The 18,415-nt window shown below is 40.3% G+C and overlaps 1 protein-coding gene across 2 annotated transcripts; it reads right to left on the bottom strand.

Annotated features, from left to right (window-relative positions):
- Nucleotides 1-2,873: 2,873 nt before the first annotated feature.
- On the bottom strand, nt 2,874-17,739 carry LOC140554708 (uncharacterized). 2 transcript variants are annotated; one of them, XM_072677989.1, is made up of 16 exons: nt 17,543-17,739; nt 10,240-10,313; nt 10,028-10,108; nt 9,621-9,677; nt 9,311-9,517; nt 9,003-9,128; nt 5,964-6,012; nt 5,622-5,712; nt 5,363-5,504; nt 5,149-5,253; nt 4,553-4,631; nt 4,339-4,372; nt 4,132-4,206; nt 3,916-4,018; nt 3,588-3,691; nt 2,874-3,467 (listed from the first exon to the last, which is right to left on the bottom strand). In XM_072677989.1, exons 1-16 carry the CDS (start codon nt 17,598-17,600, stop codon nt 3,332-3,334), a joined length of 1,521 nt encoding a protein of 506 aa, XP_072534090.1. In that variant the 5' UTR covers nt 17,601-17,739; the 3' UTR covers nt 2,874-3,331. The 2 variants fall into 2 exon arrangements, with proteins under 2 accessions (XP_072534090.1, XP_072534088.1); XM_072677987.1 differs by having other exon boundaries at nt 4,132-4,209; nt 17,543-17,738.
- Between the last annotated feature and the right edge of the window lie 676 nt (nt 17,740-18,415).

The following is an 18,415-nucleotide window of genomic DNA, read 5'->3' as shown; positions in this document are numbered from 1 at the left end:
CTACATAAAGAAGCATTTTTGTAAAATAGATGTGTGTGAAGAAGATTTTAAGGTTTTGAGGTTTAGGGTTTCAAGGATTTAAGGATTCTTTCCCAAATCTTCACACTTTCAGAAGAGATTGGGAGTGTGTACACAACAATGCATACAAACTAATGATACCACACTGATTTATATATAGGAGCATCCAAATAACTAAAAGATACTCAACTACATATATACAATTCAAATGGGTGAAAGACAGTAGTATGTCAATACCAGATAAAGATTGGGCACCATTTTAGATGGATAATCTCAAAATCACTCTTTTTTACACTCCAAAGAGAAGAGCTTTGTTGGATAGAATGAAGACAGTTTGGTACTCGAATGGCCACTTGGCCATTTTCATGTCCTTCTGGCTAGAGATTAGATATGCTATAGTGGATTTATTTGGGATTGGAAGGTTTGATTTTACATGGGTGTAGTTACTAGAAAAGATGTTAGTTAGTGGGTAAGAACGGTAAATACTTGCATTATCAACCAGAAAAAAAAAAAAAAAACGGATGCAGCAGGATCCTCCAACAAAACATATCAATGCCAATCAAAACCCATATCCACTTCAGAAATAAACATTCCCCCTATTCTTCCTGCCCTGAAAAAGGGCTTAACAAATAGCTGACTATCTGTATTTGTAACTTTTGGGCAACATTTGGTTGCTTTAAAGCCATGTGAACACACTGAAGCACACCAGATACTGACACAAACGGAAAATTTGTGAGGAAATCTAAGGTCAGTACATTTACACATTTATTACAATGAGCTCTTTGGCAAAACAGTGCAGAAAATTGTAACACTTGAGGATTGGACACAATGAGAAAACGTCTGTAATGGTTTCAAAATGACAATAGCCAAAGAAAGAAAAACACACAGAAATTGAAAAATTAACAAAAATAGCAAATTAAATAGAGAAACCATGTTTATTTATTAGAATGCAGAGTTAGTGCACTCTCTTTGGCTGTCTGCATGACCGCTACATGGAGGCTCTCAGGGACTGTGCTACGACCGTTATCTTAAATGATACTGCAAAGTGAGAGTCTGAGCTTATTGTGTATATTTATTCTGTTTAAGTGTGTAATGACCACATTGAAAATAAAACACTAATGTGGCAGGGAGGGCATCCCGCATTATAATAAATAAGTGAGAAACCAAAGAGGAGGTTCAGCATTGACCTTAATGTCCAAATAAAATTTCAGATCAGCAATACTACTACTCACTGTCCAGAAAATGCCTTAAGTGCTCACCATTTCAGTTCTTTTCTCTCTGAATCTATGCAACAAAAATCCCCTCATGCAGACAATCAGACAGAGAACCCGAAATGAACCATTAATGTTGAAAAGAACTAGTGTAAATGAAGTGTCCTCGATAATTTACTGCACAGACTTGGAAATAAATGTGACATAACTTTGTTCCCATTAATAAATGTCAGATTTCATTAAGACCTAGTGTGATTTGTCAGTGAATGAAAACATTAATGCATGAAACAACGTAAAAAGGGACTCAGTCACAGCCTTTTGATAACATTTTGCTTAACCGTTCAGGGTAGTGTGGCCTGTAGTGGTTATAAGGTCTGTTGTAGCACTCTGTGGGTGCTACTCTGTGGGTGCAAGACTCTAGCCCTGAGGGCCACAAGAGAGGGGCTCCAGATCCCCAGGACTAGGACTTTACATTGTGAGTGTTAACAGTAGTGTCTCTTTGGTTAAGCCTCTTTAAAACATGAAAATCAGTCCTAAAAGTCATTAACAGCACTTTCCTCAGCATAAAGCACTGACATTACCTCATTATTTTCGTCCTTTAAACATAGAAAACTGATCCAGTAGCAATCCTGATAGCAGGTCCATTGCAATACAGTCCTTAGTAGTGATCTGCTACTAGTTAACAATGAGACCACGGAAGAAAGAATGAAGAGCCAAAGCTCTCAAAAATGAAAAATAAAAGGATGATGGCTATGACATTGCAAACATAGAGGGCTTAATATCATGAAGAGAGACCACAAATGCTCATCATGAACTGGAATCGTAGTCAACAGCTTGGGGAAATACCACTGCTTACTATGAGAAATCAAAGCTCTATTAAAATACAAATTCTCTACCAATACTTGAAATACTTGCAACTTCAAATAGCAGTATGTATCGATGTATAAAGTGCAATAATATATAAAAACAAAAAGAAAAAGAAAGTTGATCCACCAGTCCAAAAGTCTTTGGCAAATGCTGGCTTTAGCCTGTTACATTAGTGTCCCTTAAAAAATGAATACATCAAGGGCTCATTGAGAAAAAAAAAAGAGAACTCAGTTGGCTTACTCCAGTTATGTCTGATATCTCACTGATGTTAGTCTTAAATCAAATAGTCTCTTTCCAAACACACTGTCAACTAAACCTGGAGTGTTTACACATTTAAACTTAACCTTTAAAAAAAAAAAACATGCATAAATATAAAATGGTGTACCCCCTCCATGTAAAAAGATTGTTTTTTTTTTATCTTGATCCGAACACCTCAGAATACGGGGTATGATTCTAAAATCTGCACACCTTCAAGCGGTTGGTCTGAACTGCAGCATTTGTTGTGTTTTGTATTTGTGCAAGATTCCTCTTGTTAAGGCTGTGCAGGAAATGGAGCCAAGACCTAGTCACACCTCAGCAGTACGAAAAGGAATTTGCTTGAGATGAGCTGAAATGTCAGAGCTGATCTGCAGCTCATCCTTTGGTTTGGTGGTGTTGGCACAGGAAAAGAGGACTAGATAAGATGATGGGATAGACCAGGCCTGACCACAAACCTCAGCCGACAGGGACTGTGGCTCGGTCAAACGCCCAACGCTGCGCGCACCACCCAAACCTCGCCTCATCAAAGGCTGCACACGGTTCCCAGAAGTGCTCTCCTTTTCACTCTCCTGCTCGAAGAAGCATGAGACGCTGGCAGCGATGTCACAGAACGCTGAAGCAAAGCCCAAGGCACTGAGGTCATCTCTGATCCGAACCAAAAACGTTGCAGCAAGACAATAAAAGTCCTGTTCCCGCTGAAAGAACTTGATGCATAAACAAAAAACGAAGAGTAGTCCCTGAACTCACTCAGTCCCAGACAACTCTCTATACTCTGAGAGGAACAGAGCACAAGAAAGTGAAAGAAACCGAGAGTGACCAAGAGAAATAGTAAAATCAAGACAGTGTGAGAGAGAGGGCGAGAGAAATAACAAGAAAGTAAGAGTGAGCAAGAGAGAAAATGAGAACAAGAGAGAGCCTGTGCAAGGCAGCAGGAGAGTAAAAGTAAGAGACCACGTGAGAGAGAGTACGCAAGAGATTCAGGGCTGCCAGGGCTTCCGGTCTTTGGCCCTCTGTTCAGGAATGTGTTTATAGCGACATTTGTCCCCAAAGTGACAGCCAGTGGTCCTCCAGAAATAACACTCATCTCCATTGACAGGGCCTTTCCGCCTCAGCCTGGAAGAGAGACACACATCGATATGTGGACAGTGTGTTAATTGACCATAGAAACATAAAGCACAATTTCATGATGCAAAAAACTGCTGTTCTAAGACAAATGAATGTAAAGTTCATTACCCAGAAGCGCCTGCAGCCTGTGGTGCCGCGGGAACAGGTAAAGGTCTCTGGATGCGCCTGTCGGGATAACGGACTACTAGCCGTGTGTTCTCTATTCCAAAGCCCTGTTTTAAATAATAAAGTGTATTACATACATAGAAAAACAGACACAAGCTTTAGGGCAGTACTAAAATCAGATACTGATGTAATGATCTTTCAATAAACACACCACACAACCAACTAGCCAATCAGATCAGTCTGCTTACACTGCAAACTGAGTGAATTCTGAGTAATTTGGTGACATAATAGCTTTCATTCTCAATCTCTGACACTCTTAAAGAGAACTCACATTCAGCTTTTCCATTGCATGAGTGGCCATGTGAGCGTTCTTAAAATTTACAAAGGCACAAAACCGCTCGTGCAGCACTCTGATGCTCTCGATCTCTCCATAGCTGGAACAATAAGAGAGAGGTGAGTCAGCATCTGCCCAAAACAAGAAGATGGAAAAATAAACAGTGAGTGTAAAATGGCAGAGCCCAAAGAGACTTGAGGGCGGCAGCCTCACTTTTTGAAAAGGTCCCGCAGGTGCTTCTCTGTCAGTTCTGTGGTTACATTACCCACCCAGAGAGAAGGGCAAGGGCTTCTGAGATGGAGAGAATGAGACAGAGAGCGAGAGAGAGAGAGATAATGAGCAAACCCCTGAGAGACACATGCAATATGCATGCAATAAAGCCAAGTGCAAGAAAGATTGCAGTCATCTGTTTTGACTTACCCCGGCTGAAGGAGGCTACAGTCATGGTTTGCTGCTGTTAAAACAACAACAAAAAAAAGGTTTTCTTCCCAGCAAATAAAAATGTTCATTATTTCTGTAAACAGCTCCCCGTGAGCTGCTGTGAGAGGTTATTATTACTGCAATATCGCCCTCAAGTGGTTGAAGGAACTATTACACTCTTCACTTCATTCATTCTCATTCACCACCAACATACCTCTGGCTGCTAGAACAGCCTGTACTGTGCTGTACTTCTCAAGCAGATACACGCTTTGCTCTTCTTCATAACCAAGATCCTGGTAAACAAGGGCAAGCACAAAGACAGGCTTTTTATCTTTCTCTGCCTTACATTAATTCCATCACCGAGAAGGATATTATATCATTGCGGACACCCAAAAAATTCCTGTCTCTATTTTTATACACTTGCAGACCTACGTCTAGCAATTTCATGATGAATGGACCAATAGAAATGTTCAACAATAACTTGGAATGCAGGCTTTTACACTGCTGTCTATTAAAAGTTAAAAAGAAAACAAAACTTGACATTGATGATATGCAGTTCTATAGTATTTTGTAATATCTCATTTTATCACCATTTCCACCTACAGGACCCTCTTACACAGACCATGTCACAACTGAATCACATTGCAGAGGAAGGTGAATATGGGGTAAGGGGTCTTGCTCAAGGACTAATTCATATAGTGTGGTGTTCCTGCCTAGGTGGACAACTGCATCTCTCGTCTGGCATGGGGTGGCAACAGTACCACCCACTACACTATTTGAATAATAATAAAAAAGAAACACAAGACATACCATGAGCTGTAGCACTTTGCAGTAAAAGAGGTCATTGACTGCCTCTTCACAGTCTTTATCCAACTTCAGCACCTGCTCCATTGCTTTCTCAGCCTCACTGTATCTCTAGTAAACACACACATTGTTTTACTGCTGTTGGCTTTTACTGTGTGTGTGGGGGTCCTAATAAACACAATTATCACAAATATATACTCTGCAAAAGGCCTCAACATACCTTAAGACCCATCAAAGCACTTCCCTTACGGTAATAGCCTTTAGGCCATTCTGGCGCCATCTGAATAGATTTTTCAGCATCAGCAAGAGCCAGAGGGTACTGCTCCAGACAGTAGTAACAGTATGAGCGATTCCCAAAAAACCTGCAATTTCACACAACAAAGTGACTTTAAATAGAAACGGCATGATCCATAATTATATGGCAGAGAAGTCAAACTAAACATGCCACTGACTGTGCGGAAATCTATGGTAGGCTGTACCTGTAGTCCTTTGGGTCATATTTGATAGCTTCTGTAAACATACTAACAGCCTGAGTGTACTGCCCTTCCTGCACCAGTCTAATCCCTTTTTCTGCAGTGGAGAGAAAGAAAATAATATTCTCTCAGAAAAACGATAGTTAGCAGTGATTCAATATTTAGGGTTTTTTTTAAACAAGGCAGAAAAAAGTGCTTTTAGCCATTCTGCAAGAAAACAAGATCAGCTGGACACTCATGTCATACAAGGAAAACTCCCAACTCCTTATCATCATATTAAAGTGTGTGTGTGTGTGTGTGTGTGTGTGTGTGGGGGGGGGGGGGGGGGGGGGGGGGGGGGTTACACACCCGTCAGTGAGGCACTTCTTTTAGTCACAGAGTCACTAGAGCCACTGACCTGTGAGGAAAATCAACAGACACTGCGTCAGAAGGCATCAGTGGAAGAACATACGTGAGCAAATAAGATTTGAGGGAGCTGCTTGATAAAGCACAGCCTTCATGCTGTTTTTTTAGCAGCAGGTCACAGCCAGCTGGCCAGAAAGCTGCCAGCATGCATGGGCACCACCAAGGTGAGGACTAGATACACTCTGCCTGTCCAGTATATCTAAACCAATAACGATCAGCAGACTATAGTGAGGAATTAGGACTCCAGAAGTTTCAGCAAAACGTTCCTTACTAGATGATATGATGGTCAAGTCTTATTGTCAAATTTCCTAAACAGCAGACACTCAAAAGTCATCAATTTATTTGTTTGTGTGTTATATCATGGGAAGGCAGAGAATTGCAGAATTCTTATTTTAATCTGTTCCCTACATCAAATTATTTTTCAGTTACAGCACATCATCCTCATGTTAAAGGCTGGGTGTGCACACATTTTTATATAATGAATGGTGACTGAATCTCAGCAACTCCATTAAATGCCAGAATTTGAGCACAAAGCTCACAAATTCCACTATTGCAATACCTGGAAACACTGCAAGATAAACCAAGCCATCAGTTACTGATGCATTATCAGCAGGACTTCAGCTACACATGAGATATGAATATCAGCAAATATTATTGGCTAGCTCTTAATTCAAATCTTAATTTGTAACTAACAGATTTGCATATTCCATCCCATCACAGCAAACAGATTTCAGCCTGACTAACCAGAGATTCATTTGAGTATCCAGTGTAAACACATGTGGCTACAATCTTTTTTTGGATACAATCCAGATCACATGAAGTAACCAAGCTAACCAGGGGCGTTACAAGGTTTGGAGCACAGCACAGCACAGCGTTCTTCCTGCTAAACTGCTTAGATGAGTTTAAATCAGGTGTGTTTGTACAAAGAAATCCCCAACCTATGCTGGGCTGGACACCAGTATTCTAGCGGACTGGAACTGAAGACACCTGGCCTAGGAGCTCACTAATCTTACACCATGATCTGATTATGTTTTACTGCACCATAGAAGCTAGTTATAGTAAAAGCTATTTCCTGGTAGCACTTTCCAGCTCTACCGGCCCCCCTGGTACACTTAAGTAAACAAGTCCAGAGCCATATTTGTTCAATAGTCTGATCTTATGCTAAAATTAGACATCCTTTAGGAGTGGGTTTGGCTTTAAAAAAAATCGTATACATAGTCCTAGAGCTGTGAAGAGGAAGTTTTCTTTCCAAATGAGAAGAATTCAAGAACCTAAGAAAAGTTTAGGGCTGGATTCCCCCAGCAGAGCACGAATACAAAGCATATATCAGAAATCCACACAAATGTGGGTCAATAACCACAGATTTTGACATGACCATTTCGGTCTCTGTCCTAAAGTTCACTGAAAGTGCATAGGGGTAAAGAACAGAAACCACAAATTAAACCAAACTCAAACTCAAAGACCTGGAAAGGTTCTGTATGGAGGAATGGTCTCCTACCAAATCCAGCGTGATAAAACACGATTCAGCACTTATTTCCCAAATAACATTTAAAAACTTTTTTTTTTTGTTAACAAACCTTAATTCTTTAAAGTGTAGTATATTTGATACATATTTGAGGTTTTAAAACCTCTTATTTAGTGTAATATTTGAAAAATTATATTAAATAAGGAAAATTAGATACACATTTTCTGCCCCCTGGGGGATTACCTGAGCACAGCTGGCACTACAAAAATACATCTTGATTTCTATGCTTATTTTATGTTCCATGTTTTAGTTCTTTTTCAGTTTTTAAAATAAAAGTAATACATGCATGATATTTAAAGAATAAACATATCACTTACAGCAGCTGCCTCACTGCAAGTGAAAGTCTCTGACTGCACAACCCAATAAACTACAGTGAGGACAGATGAGAAGATTAGTGGGGTCTCTCTCCCCACCTTCAAGAACATTTACATCACACACTGCATCCACAAAGCAACCAGCATTTTTAACAACCTCACCCATCACTCAAACAACTTTTTCAGCGATACTGTCCGCCTAAGGTACCAACATCACTGCCAGACTCTGCAACAGCGTCTTCTCCCAGGCAACTTAGACTCCTCAATCCTCAGGGACTGAACTGCCTCCCACCACACACACACACACACACACACACACACACACACACACACACACACACACACACACACACACACATTGATGAACTCCCCCTTACCTCCCTGCTCACTTTCTCAGGTAATGTTAACTGTAAAATACTAGGAGGAATGGTAGGAGGAAAAGAACTGTACTCCATAACTGCTGTATATATATGATGTAAACTAAATGCTCAACAATACCTTCACGTCATAGTATGTTACATATCTCTGCACCTTTGTCCTCATCACAAACACTCAATATGGACTGCTGTGTTGGCGCTGCACTGTCCTGTCCTGTCTGTTCTCTGTGCCTGCTGTCCTTAGTAATGATAACATTTACTGTACTGTTTTTGCTCCACATTAGCACACTTGCTTGCTCAGATATTTGTCTTGGGTTGCACTATGTTGCACCATGGTCCTGGAGGAACGTCCTTTTGTTCCACTGTGTACTTGTATACAATGGAAACGACAAATAAAGCCTCTTGACTTATGACTGTTTAGAGATGATCTGTATTATGCGAGAATTTATATTTCTTGCTTGTGTGCTGCCCCTACAGTCAGAAAATTCCACATTAAGCCACACCTCAAGAAGGACACATGCAGCTTACATGTACAGATACAGACTGACGGAGTAGCACCAATAGAGATGCTGTTGTCCTTATTACAGGTCAGTGAAGCTTAAAATGATTCTGAAGCGGTCATTTTAAACGTCCGCATAACATTGCTTTAAAGAATAGATTTCTCTCATTTTAGTGTGAGATTAAGTGAATATATATATGTTGCAGGGGTCTCAATAACTGTGAAGGCCACTGTATATTAAGTGTATTGTAGCAGATGTACACTCACCTCCCTGGTTCTGGCCTCGTTTTCTTTGTTCTCTTTGGATTTGCGGCCTGCTTTGCTCTTGGCTTTAGGCCTGATGTGACTAACAGCGTTAACAACAAAGGCACTGCTTACATCCCATTCCGGCTCCTGAACAAGAGAAAACGAAACAGAGTGTCAAGTTTAATAAAGACCTGTTCAAGCATTTTGTAAAGTGGGATCATGCCACACTCGTGCTTCCAACCGTCTGGCCTCAGACAGTCTGATGCGGCTTAGATGGTCATGGGTCACAGTAAAAATCAAACACAGTGTGTGAGATGAGTGTGAAGTACCTCTTCACAGGGGCGGGCTGAGAACTGCCTGTTGCCTTTGTTTCCTGAGGCCAATGGTGGTGTGGCACTGCCCTTACATGGAAGTGCTTCTGGCTTCTCCTCAAACTTTTCTTTTACCTCCACCTGCTCCTCCTCCGCCTCAGAATCACTGTCCTCCAAATCGGAGTCAACCACACTCCCCCCACCACACTCTTCCTCCTCCTCTTCCTGGGGAGAAGAAAATACACATGCATAAGAGCACCTTATTCATCCATGTGAAGCATTTGAGCTTGCTTACTGTAGCAAGAGAGACACTCAAACAGCCACATACCTGCTCTGTACACTCATCCTTCTTAACGCTCTCAAGTTTCTTCCGTTCGCGCTGACGCTGAAAAGGAATAACGAAAGCAAAACTTATGAACTTTTAACACTCCTCCTTCACTTAAAAAAAAACAAAACAAAAAACATCACAATAGTTCATTCATAGTTCTTTACATATTATATTAGAGAGATGTGAATAGATACAATTTATTACAAGATATTTACAAGATCACACACATTTAGTTCTGTATTAATGCAGCAAGTTATTAAAATGCATAATCATTCATTGGAATGTTGCTCGGAAATCACAGCCAACTGTTCATGAACTGCATTGCATGCCATGTTTAACTAGTTGATTTTTCTTTATTTTATAAACATACTTGTATGTGTGTGTGTGTGTGTGTCCAACTAACTAACCTTCTTCTTAGCTCTTCGTCTCTTTGCTCTCTTCCTGGCCTTCTTTTCTTCGCTGAGACCCTCCTCTCCATTCAACACATCCTGAGCCACACAACACACTGTTACTTAGTTTGCTCATACTCTTTTCCATCCACAAAAATACAAACAAACAAATACCATTTCAACCGAATTCTTCCGAAGTGCAAAAATATATATAAGAGTATTTCCTGTACCTGCGAGAGTGTGTCTTGATTGCAGTCAGAGGTGGCACCGGTCTCCATCTCCTCTGGGCTCTCATTACTTGGGCCTGTTAAGTAATGCAGAGGAAGCCTTGAGACGTTTGCAGACGAACCAAGTAGGAAAAAATCAGAAAAGGTCTTGCGGACAGGAATGCTGAGCTGTAATGCTCTGAATAAGCGGTCATGTGAGAAGGGGGGAAACTCCACTTTCACAAAAGCAGAAGCGAAATCCAAGCTGAAGTGAATCACTTCATGTAGGCTAAAGGATGCTCCGTCTCTTGCGATCGCTTGAGTGGTGTTTAACGTCTCTAAAAGGCATTGCATTTAGTGTTACGTAATGAAACAAACAGGGGGGGGGGGGGTTCTTGTATGTTCAGGATTCCGGCTGCATTTTATTATTTAAACACTGACTCACAGTAAGGCATTCAAACATTCAAAGGAAGTACAATCTAAAATAATCTGGACTAATAAAGACCACATTCAGCTTGTTGTGTTGTAACATCTGCTCTAGGCTGCTCTGCCTATGAATTTCAAAAAGCAAAACCTATGAAAAAGCCCATATAGCTTAATATATTGGGTCAAATCAGATCTTCCAAACCAGTTCCTTAGACGCCCAAGCCCTAAACAACTCGAAACACCCCATCCAATGTTTCCCAAATGCGGGAAGCTTGATAATTATACAAGACGAAACAATGTGACCACTGTATAAACATGGACGACAGCAACAAACAGACATCTTCCCTTGCCCAAGGGTGAAGGGTGTGAGCTGTGTAATGTATTTGCTCTGAGTCAACAGGGTCCTACAATGTCCCGCTGTTTCCCAGTACACAGAGGCTCATGACTTTGAATTTCATAATAGTTGTCTAAAGACCAGAACGGTTCTCTTTCATGGCAATTGCGCACACACCGCTAATCTCCAGGCCATTGAAAATTCTTGGCTACACACAGTTTGAAAGGAAACTACTCTATCATCCATTTAAAAAAGTGGTCAAGTAAGACAGCATAACTCATCTAATCAAGCAAACTCCGTGAACACTACTGTTACTATAAAAAAAAAAAACATTCCCACAAGAGAACAGACGCATGATCTTGATCGAGCTACGAGAGTAGGCAAGTGACAAAACCTTGTAATTTGAGAATCTGTTCCAGCCTGTTATAAACATGAAGTCTAAGCAAAAAAGGGGTAAGGTACAGCTGTCCAAGAGCTTCTCAAATGACCGTGTAGAGGTGTGTCAGAAAATGCCTTCATCCCATTCGAACGTTGCACTGATCTGCAATGTAACCACAGAATGACAAACTGCCCAGCATATTAAAACAATTACACTCATCAGGAATGCAGAGTACAATCTTCAACCTGAGCTCGAAATGATTTTGCTCTCTAAACTACCCCGTCACTTCGAAGACACCTCTGATCCTTTGTTATTGCCCTGCTGTATACCAAGTGCTCAAAGGTCAGAAGTTAAATTTAGGTACTGCGTATTAAAGCTCTTTCTCCACTTCTCTTAAATCACTTTGATGTGGTTCAGAGGATATGGCTCCAAATGCCAGAGTTACTCAGAAAAAAAATTCTTTACATTCCAGAGATTTTCATACAAAACAGACGGTAAAACAGGAAATACGGTCATGTCTTGCAATCAGTTATATGGGAAAGTCACAAACCTTCAGACCACTGGAGATTAGCCAACATGAGCCTGAAGAGTGTTTCACAACTCTAGTCCTGGAGGCCACCTGCATAGCACAGTTGTTTCCACTGCTCTATCGCACCTGATTTAGCTCAGGCAGGGCTTGATAATGATGACTCAAGTGCAAGAAGTCCAAGCAGGTCCTACTGAGAAGGATAGTTTACTTCATGTCATGTCCAGCAACAGTGGCGCCGACTAAACATGGGCAATTGCCGGCTCACGTACAAAATTAAGCAGTCACCATCACCTTCAAAGTACATTCAGTTGCCCGAAAGTTCAAAACGATGAGGTGATTGGTAGAAATGGCACATCAGTATCAGGAAGACATCCTCAAGGTAATGCTGGAAAGGCTATCGGACAGAAAAAAAGGAATGAATCCAATCCTACCCTGTAACAAATTTAACACTCACACTGTGTGAGGTCATGTTAGCTGGGCAAACCTCCTTGTGGGGTAGTAGAGTCTTTACGTAGTTTGTGTATATCCTACCTTTTAGTGCTGTAATGGATCACAAAACTCATGATTTGTATCGGATCATGGATTATGGGTCATGGATTGCCTTGTTTTCGGATCAGCGGTTGATTGGAGTGTTTATCTCTCTCAAACAGCTGATCAGTCTGTATATTTTTCACTGCAGCTTTGTGTTGAGACTTAGAGAATTATTAAAAATAACAGTTGCAGCAACACTGCAACACATGTGCTGTAATAAAAAAATAGGTAATTTGGTCATTTTTAAAAGAAAAAAAGTACCAGGTTTGTTTTAGTATTTATATGTGATACTTTCAATACAAGTATCAGAAAATTAAAAACTAGCATCATGTCTACATTGCACAAACACATTTTATGGATGGAACTGACAGCATTTAATATTAGAGAAATGACTGAGCAAGGAAAAGTGAAATAGCAGCAATGGTACAAACAGGTTTATTTTCAACTGGAAAGAAGATTTACACGAATGTCACCTACTTGTGACAACTTATATAAGCTGTCAGATTATTGAACTGTAGGTTATATGATTTATATATAGGCATAAGATATTGTGCATCTTTGGATCAGCACTGAATCTAGTAGGCTTATTCTTGGACTTGTATTTTCTGGGCGGACAACTGTCAAACTGACACATTTAAGTCTTTTTGTTTTTTAATTATTTAATTAATTTAATCAGTCATGTAATCAAGCACATTCAGAACATAACTTCATTTCTTTATGCATTCACCTAAGCTATTCACATGTGCCTTAGGCATCTGAATATCTTAATACTGTTTTGAATATTACTTACTTTCAACAATAAGTTGGTACAAGCAGGGACCTCCCTCCTCCTCCCTTTTAAACTTTTGGGCCAGCGTACCTCCCTCTTACCTTTTAGATGGACAAATAAGGACCTCAAAGTAAGCTATTTTACGTATATGGGTACTAGGTTATTGTGTATATCTCGCCAAGCATACTTGCTTCATTTGTAGGTCTACAGAAATCATATTAAGGAAAGCATTGAGAAGTGGCCAGACATGGCCTTGGTCAGGAGTTGGTCAATAGATAAAACAGTACAGGAACTTGTAGAAATATTGTAGAATGGAAAACACCAGAAACTCCTAGAACAACAGGAACTGATATAAAACCAATGATGTCATTCATGTCAGAAGGTGGTATATATTTGGAAGGAAGAGATATAAACTGGGGAGTAGTCACTGTTCTGCACTGACCACTCTGACCAGCTGTTTACGATTAATGAGCTCATTTGACTTGTCTCACCGATTGTGTTTCAGATGGTTGTGTTCACCTTTTCTTGTCTGCCATACAAATCCTTTTTGTAAGACATTCTGCATGAGGACATCTGCTTAATGCCAGAAAAGGAAATGTGTAGGTATGCCATTTATTTCTATATACATGCATGCTGGAATACTTACAGTTCAATTAGTGGCACATTGCTGGTTCTCTTTAAAAACACAGAACTCGAGCAAGGGATGTTTTTTTTAGGAAGTACAGATTTCGAAAACATCTGCAGTTCTTTTACCAAATCAAATAACTACATGGACATGATCCTGAAGATTTTCCACTGAAGCGGAAAATCAAACCAGAACAAAGTTTGGACACCTGATCAAATTATCTGTTATCAAGAATAGCGATGTAAGTCCCAAACAAAACATATAGATGAGAGATTTCTTTAAAAATCTGAGCAAGATTACATTTTAAAATATCAAATAAGGAAAAGGGCTAAGGCACAAGCTTGGGCACCCTGCATGGCCAGAACTTAGTATCCCCCTTTTGGTAAGCATCACAGCTTGTAAACGCTTTCTGTAGCCAGCTAAGAGCCTTTCAGTCCTTGTTTGGGGATTTTCGGGCTTTGATTTCTGGGAACCGTCAGAACAGCTTGTACATCCTGAAGTTGTCCATTGTGGATTTTTAGGTGTGTTTAAGATATTGTTCCTCCAGCAGAAGTCGCAGTTTCATCTTCAGCTTTCTACAGACGGCCTGATGTTTGCTTGCAGAATTTGCTGGTATTAAACTGAATTCATTCTTCCTGCTATTAGAAGTTAGTAGAAGTACTGTATAATACAGAAGCACGGAAGAATACCTCATGCCATAGCATGTTACATACCTTTGCACATCTCTCTGCATTACTGCATGTGCTGAGCCAGTGCTGCACTGTCCTGTCTGTTCATTACACCAGGTCTGCTGTCTTTACTGTATTTATTGTTGGTCTGGGCCTATTTTGTTTTTATTCCATGTTTCGCTGTGGTTCTACAGGAACGTCATTTCGCACCACTTTGCAATTTTACACAGCCTCTTGACTTGAGTCATTGGCTGCAACACAGTGCCAAAGCATGACTGATCCATCCTGTGCTTAACAGCTAAAGATGCGTTCTTTTCATTACTGCTCCCTTTTTTCCTCCAAACATACCTTTGCTCACTGCAGCCAAAAAGTTATATTTTAACTTCATCAGTCCACAGGATTGGTTTCCAAAACACATTTACCTGCTTTGTTGAAAACTTCTGCGTTCTGAATTTTTGTGGTGAAGATAAAGGAAAAGCTCTGTTCTGACAACTCCAATTATGGCCATACTTTGCATATGTCGCTGCACAGCAGAACAGTGCACCACCACTCCGGAGTCTGCGAAATCTTCCTGAAGGGTTTAGTACAGTCAAACAGGGATTCTGATTTGATTCTGATAATCCTACAAGCAACCATCTCTAACGCTTTCTTGATCTTCTACACATTAACTTGACCTCAAACGGTCATTTCTGAATTACATTACAGCTTAAATCTCTTGGGGTGCTCAGATATCCTCCAAAACACCTCCAAAACTGTACAGAACAGAAATATACAAATCTTGCTTCTGGAGATCGGTTCATCTTCTACCCACTATTCACTGTACACATGTTGTGAAGAGATCTCCATCACAAATGCAGGTGGTCCTTCCCATAGACAGAGACGTAAACAAAAACAATCAGAAAATTCACCCAAGTAAATCTCATTTGAATACTGGCTGACCTAATAGTCTCAATCCCTTTTCGTAAATCCACCAGATGCAACCTATCTCAGAATTTATGCACTGAAATGCCTCATGTTTGATATTAAAATCCATAAACATACAGAAAGAACACAGTCTAGTTCAACTGAATGATAACCTATTGCAGGCTGCCTGGAGAAGATGAGCATTGAGAGAAGACTACTAACAATACTGAATACGGCCTTCTTATGTGGTACCACACAACCAAAAAGACCGGCTTCACTTGATTCTACAATGACAATAATCTGGATCTGGATGTTGGAAGAGCATGCAACTCTTACCATCTGTGACCTTCCTTGGTTATTTACTTTAAGCTCTATGGCCCCTGTTAACTGAATTTCTATATGCCGCATCTGACACAATGCGTGAATATTTAAAAGTGCTCAAAAAATGTGGAAACCTTTCCTTTCTAATCCAGTCAACCAACACACATTATCCAAATAGTCAAAACCTGAGTCATTGTTATGAAATTACTCCACCCTGAATGGAAAGGGGAAAAAGGCTGAAATGAAAATGTCAGGCTTTGTCTATCATATATATTTGCATCCAGGGAGATACCGGTCTGCGCCCTTTCATGCAGTGGCTTCTAGATCTGTGACAAGCAGAGTAAAACCACTCTGATTTGACATGGAATAACTTAGAAAAACACTTCTGCAAGCGCTTAACCTCCCCACAACCAGATCGCAAAACCGTACGCTGAAAGCACATTTACCCACCAAACGAAAACAACTGTGGAAAGAATTTCCTCAAAGGGAGTCTAATCAATATCAGCCCATCTCACAAACACACAATGCAAGCACGTTCATACTTTTTTCGCCCTGTTTTGCAATGGGTGAAGGCACTACGGTACATTCCTAAAACTCTGTAAGAACACCACATACCTTTGTTCCAACATTATCAGCATTCTGGCTGCAAGGGGCTCAGGTTGAAGTTCTGTGGTGTTCTATAAAATATCTATCTACTAAATTATTTATTTGTTTATTCTCCTCCAACTCTTCAGATCAGATATGGACAGATAAGAGAATCCCAAAGTTAAATCAGATTTTTTTTGGTTGTTGTTTACTAAGCTAAGTAACAAATTCAAATCTGACAACTTCAGCTGTATAATGACCACAGCTTGACACTGACTGGCTGACTTGATCTTCGTCTGTCTGTTATTGTCCTGTATTTCCAAATCAACGGCCACTGGACCACACAGATTTAGCCAGCTTCATGTCTAAACTTAGTCCTGACTCAGGTTCTGAGGTCAGCCTCTTTCTTGACCACATGGCTTCCCTGAACAGAAGGCAGGCTAACTGCAGGGCTGAAGAAAATAGCACTGCAGGATGCTAAACACAACATCCACCTGTCTTCTCACAACGTACAAATATGCTTTATGATATTTTTAAGTGCTGTTATATTAAATCCACAACAACTGTAATGATGCCAATTTAACAGTTTAGTCCTGGGAACGTGGGCAAAATTAACAGCCTATCTTTGCCTAAAATTAAGCTAACCTGTGCGTAGCTACTTTTAGGGGGTCGAATTTAAAACGGGGCCACTTTTCCTGCACCAAAACACACTTTTAATACTGAGTATGGGCTTGGTGCTATTTATAGGCCTATAAACAGTGTTTATGAAGGCGTGCAATAGCCCAGACCTGAAGAGCCATCTAAAGCTAGCTAATGTGTGCATGAGGTTTGAACAGCTCGCCTGACTGTTGCAGTTGATCAGTTCATAGCTGGCTACTTAACCTCAGCATGAGGAACCATGCAGCCAGTTATACATCCTAGCTATCTACCAGCTAAGGGAAATGCTGTTGATCGTTGAACGTTACACCACAGCACAGACCACAGCGAGCCACAGCCAGCCAGCCTGCCTGCTTGCCTGCCAGCCTGTCTGTCTGTCTGTCTGTCTGGAGTTTGTGCAACTTGCTGCTTCACTTTTGTTAGTCGCGAGCGCTTCCACGCCGTTTTACTAAGCAACACAGCAAGTCGCTGAAGCTATGGCCGGCTAAAGTGAAGTGAAGTACAACAGTCAGCTCTGGCTCCCGAGGCCAGTCGAGCCCAGCAGACGACGTGGAGAACTTTTCCAAAGTGAGCTAAAAGTTCGGAAGGCGTGAGACTTACCACTCCCTAGCCCCAGTAACCGGCATATATCCCTGGTGAACCTCATCAGTGCAACCATCCAGCATTATTCACTAGAAAATAACTAGGTATGAAATATACACATAGTCTAATGTAAACACGGTTTAAAGCGCGGCATTAGTCACCGTGTTTAAACTTGTAGTTTAAATGTGGTAGTTGGTGTTTCGCTTCCTGAGCATCGACCGTCGGCACACTTGGCCCGGACACAGGCTCCGCCCTCATGGGTCTTAAAGGAGCCATAGCGTACGTGCAAGTGGTTAAAGGGCCACACCATGGAAAAGCACATTTATTAATTATGCACTTTAAAAAAAAAAAAAAAAGACATAGTGGGTAAATCCTGTTAAAGTAAGACTAAAACGCTGCTTTTCAAAGGTGACAGTTTCGATACAAACATTAAATGTGGACGATTAAATGTTATTTACTACGATATATATATATATATATATATATATATATATATATATATATATATATATATATATATATATATAGTTGAATGTTAAGACAACTTCCTATTTGCAATTATAAAACCATATGACTTTTACTCATTCCATATTTTGTCAAATGGCCTATATCTCCTAAAGTAAAAGAAACTCACTTCATAATAACAATAACAATAATAATAATAATAATAATAATATATCTTACATAACTGTACATAAATGTAGTCATAGGAAAATCCCACATTCACTGCAGTAAGTGGAGGCATAATAAGACCTCTTACCTGTTTTTATGACTGAATTTAAAATGTACTATTTTTCATTAAGTAGATAAAAAAAAGAAAACTGCTAGAATCATCTCACACCAGATCTCTGAAACTTACTGTTTTAAGATTCTCATTAACCCCCCCCCCCC

This window comes from Salminus brasiliensis, chromosome 4 (assembly GCF_030463535.1).
Source record: "Salminus brasiliensis chromosome 4, fSalBra1.hap2, whole genome shotgun sequence".
Taxonomy (NCBI): domain Eukaryota; kingdom Metazoa; phylum Chordata; class Actinopteri; order Characiformes; family Bryconidae; genus Salminus; species Salminus brasiliensis.
Note: the sequence above shows the minus strand (reverse complement) of the source record. Positions and strands in the feature narration are given on the sequence as shown.

Bases quoted from the DNA above. Each gene is read 5' to 3' on its own strand.
- LOC140554708 (XM_072677987.1), bottom strand. From the start codon at position 17,600: ATGGTTGCACTGATGAGGTTCACCAGGGATATATGCCGGTTACTGGGG. The intron at 9,129-9,310 runs GTACTTCACACT...TCTCTTGTTCAG, and splicing joins CAGCCCGCCCCTGTGAAGAG to GAGCCGGAATGGGATGTAAG. The intron at 4,210-4,338 runs GTAAGTCAAAAC...TCTCCATCTCAG, and splicing joins TGTAGCCTCCTTCAGCCGGG to AAGCCCTTGCCCTTCTCTCT.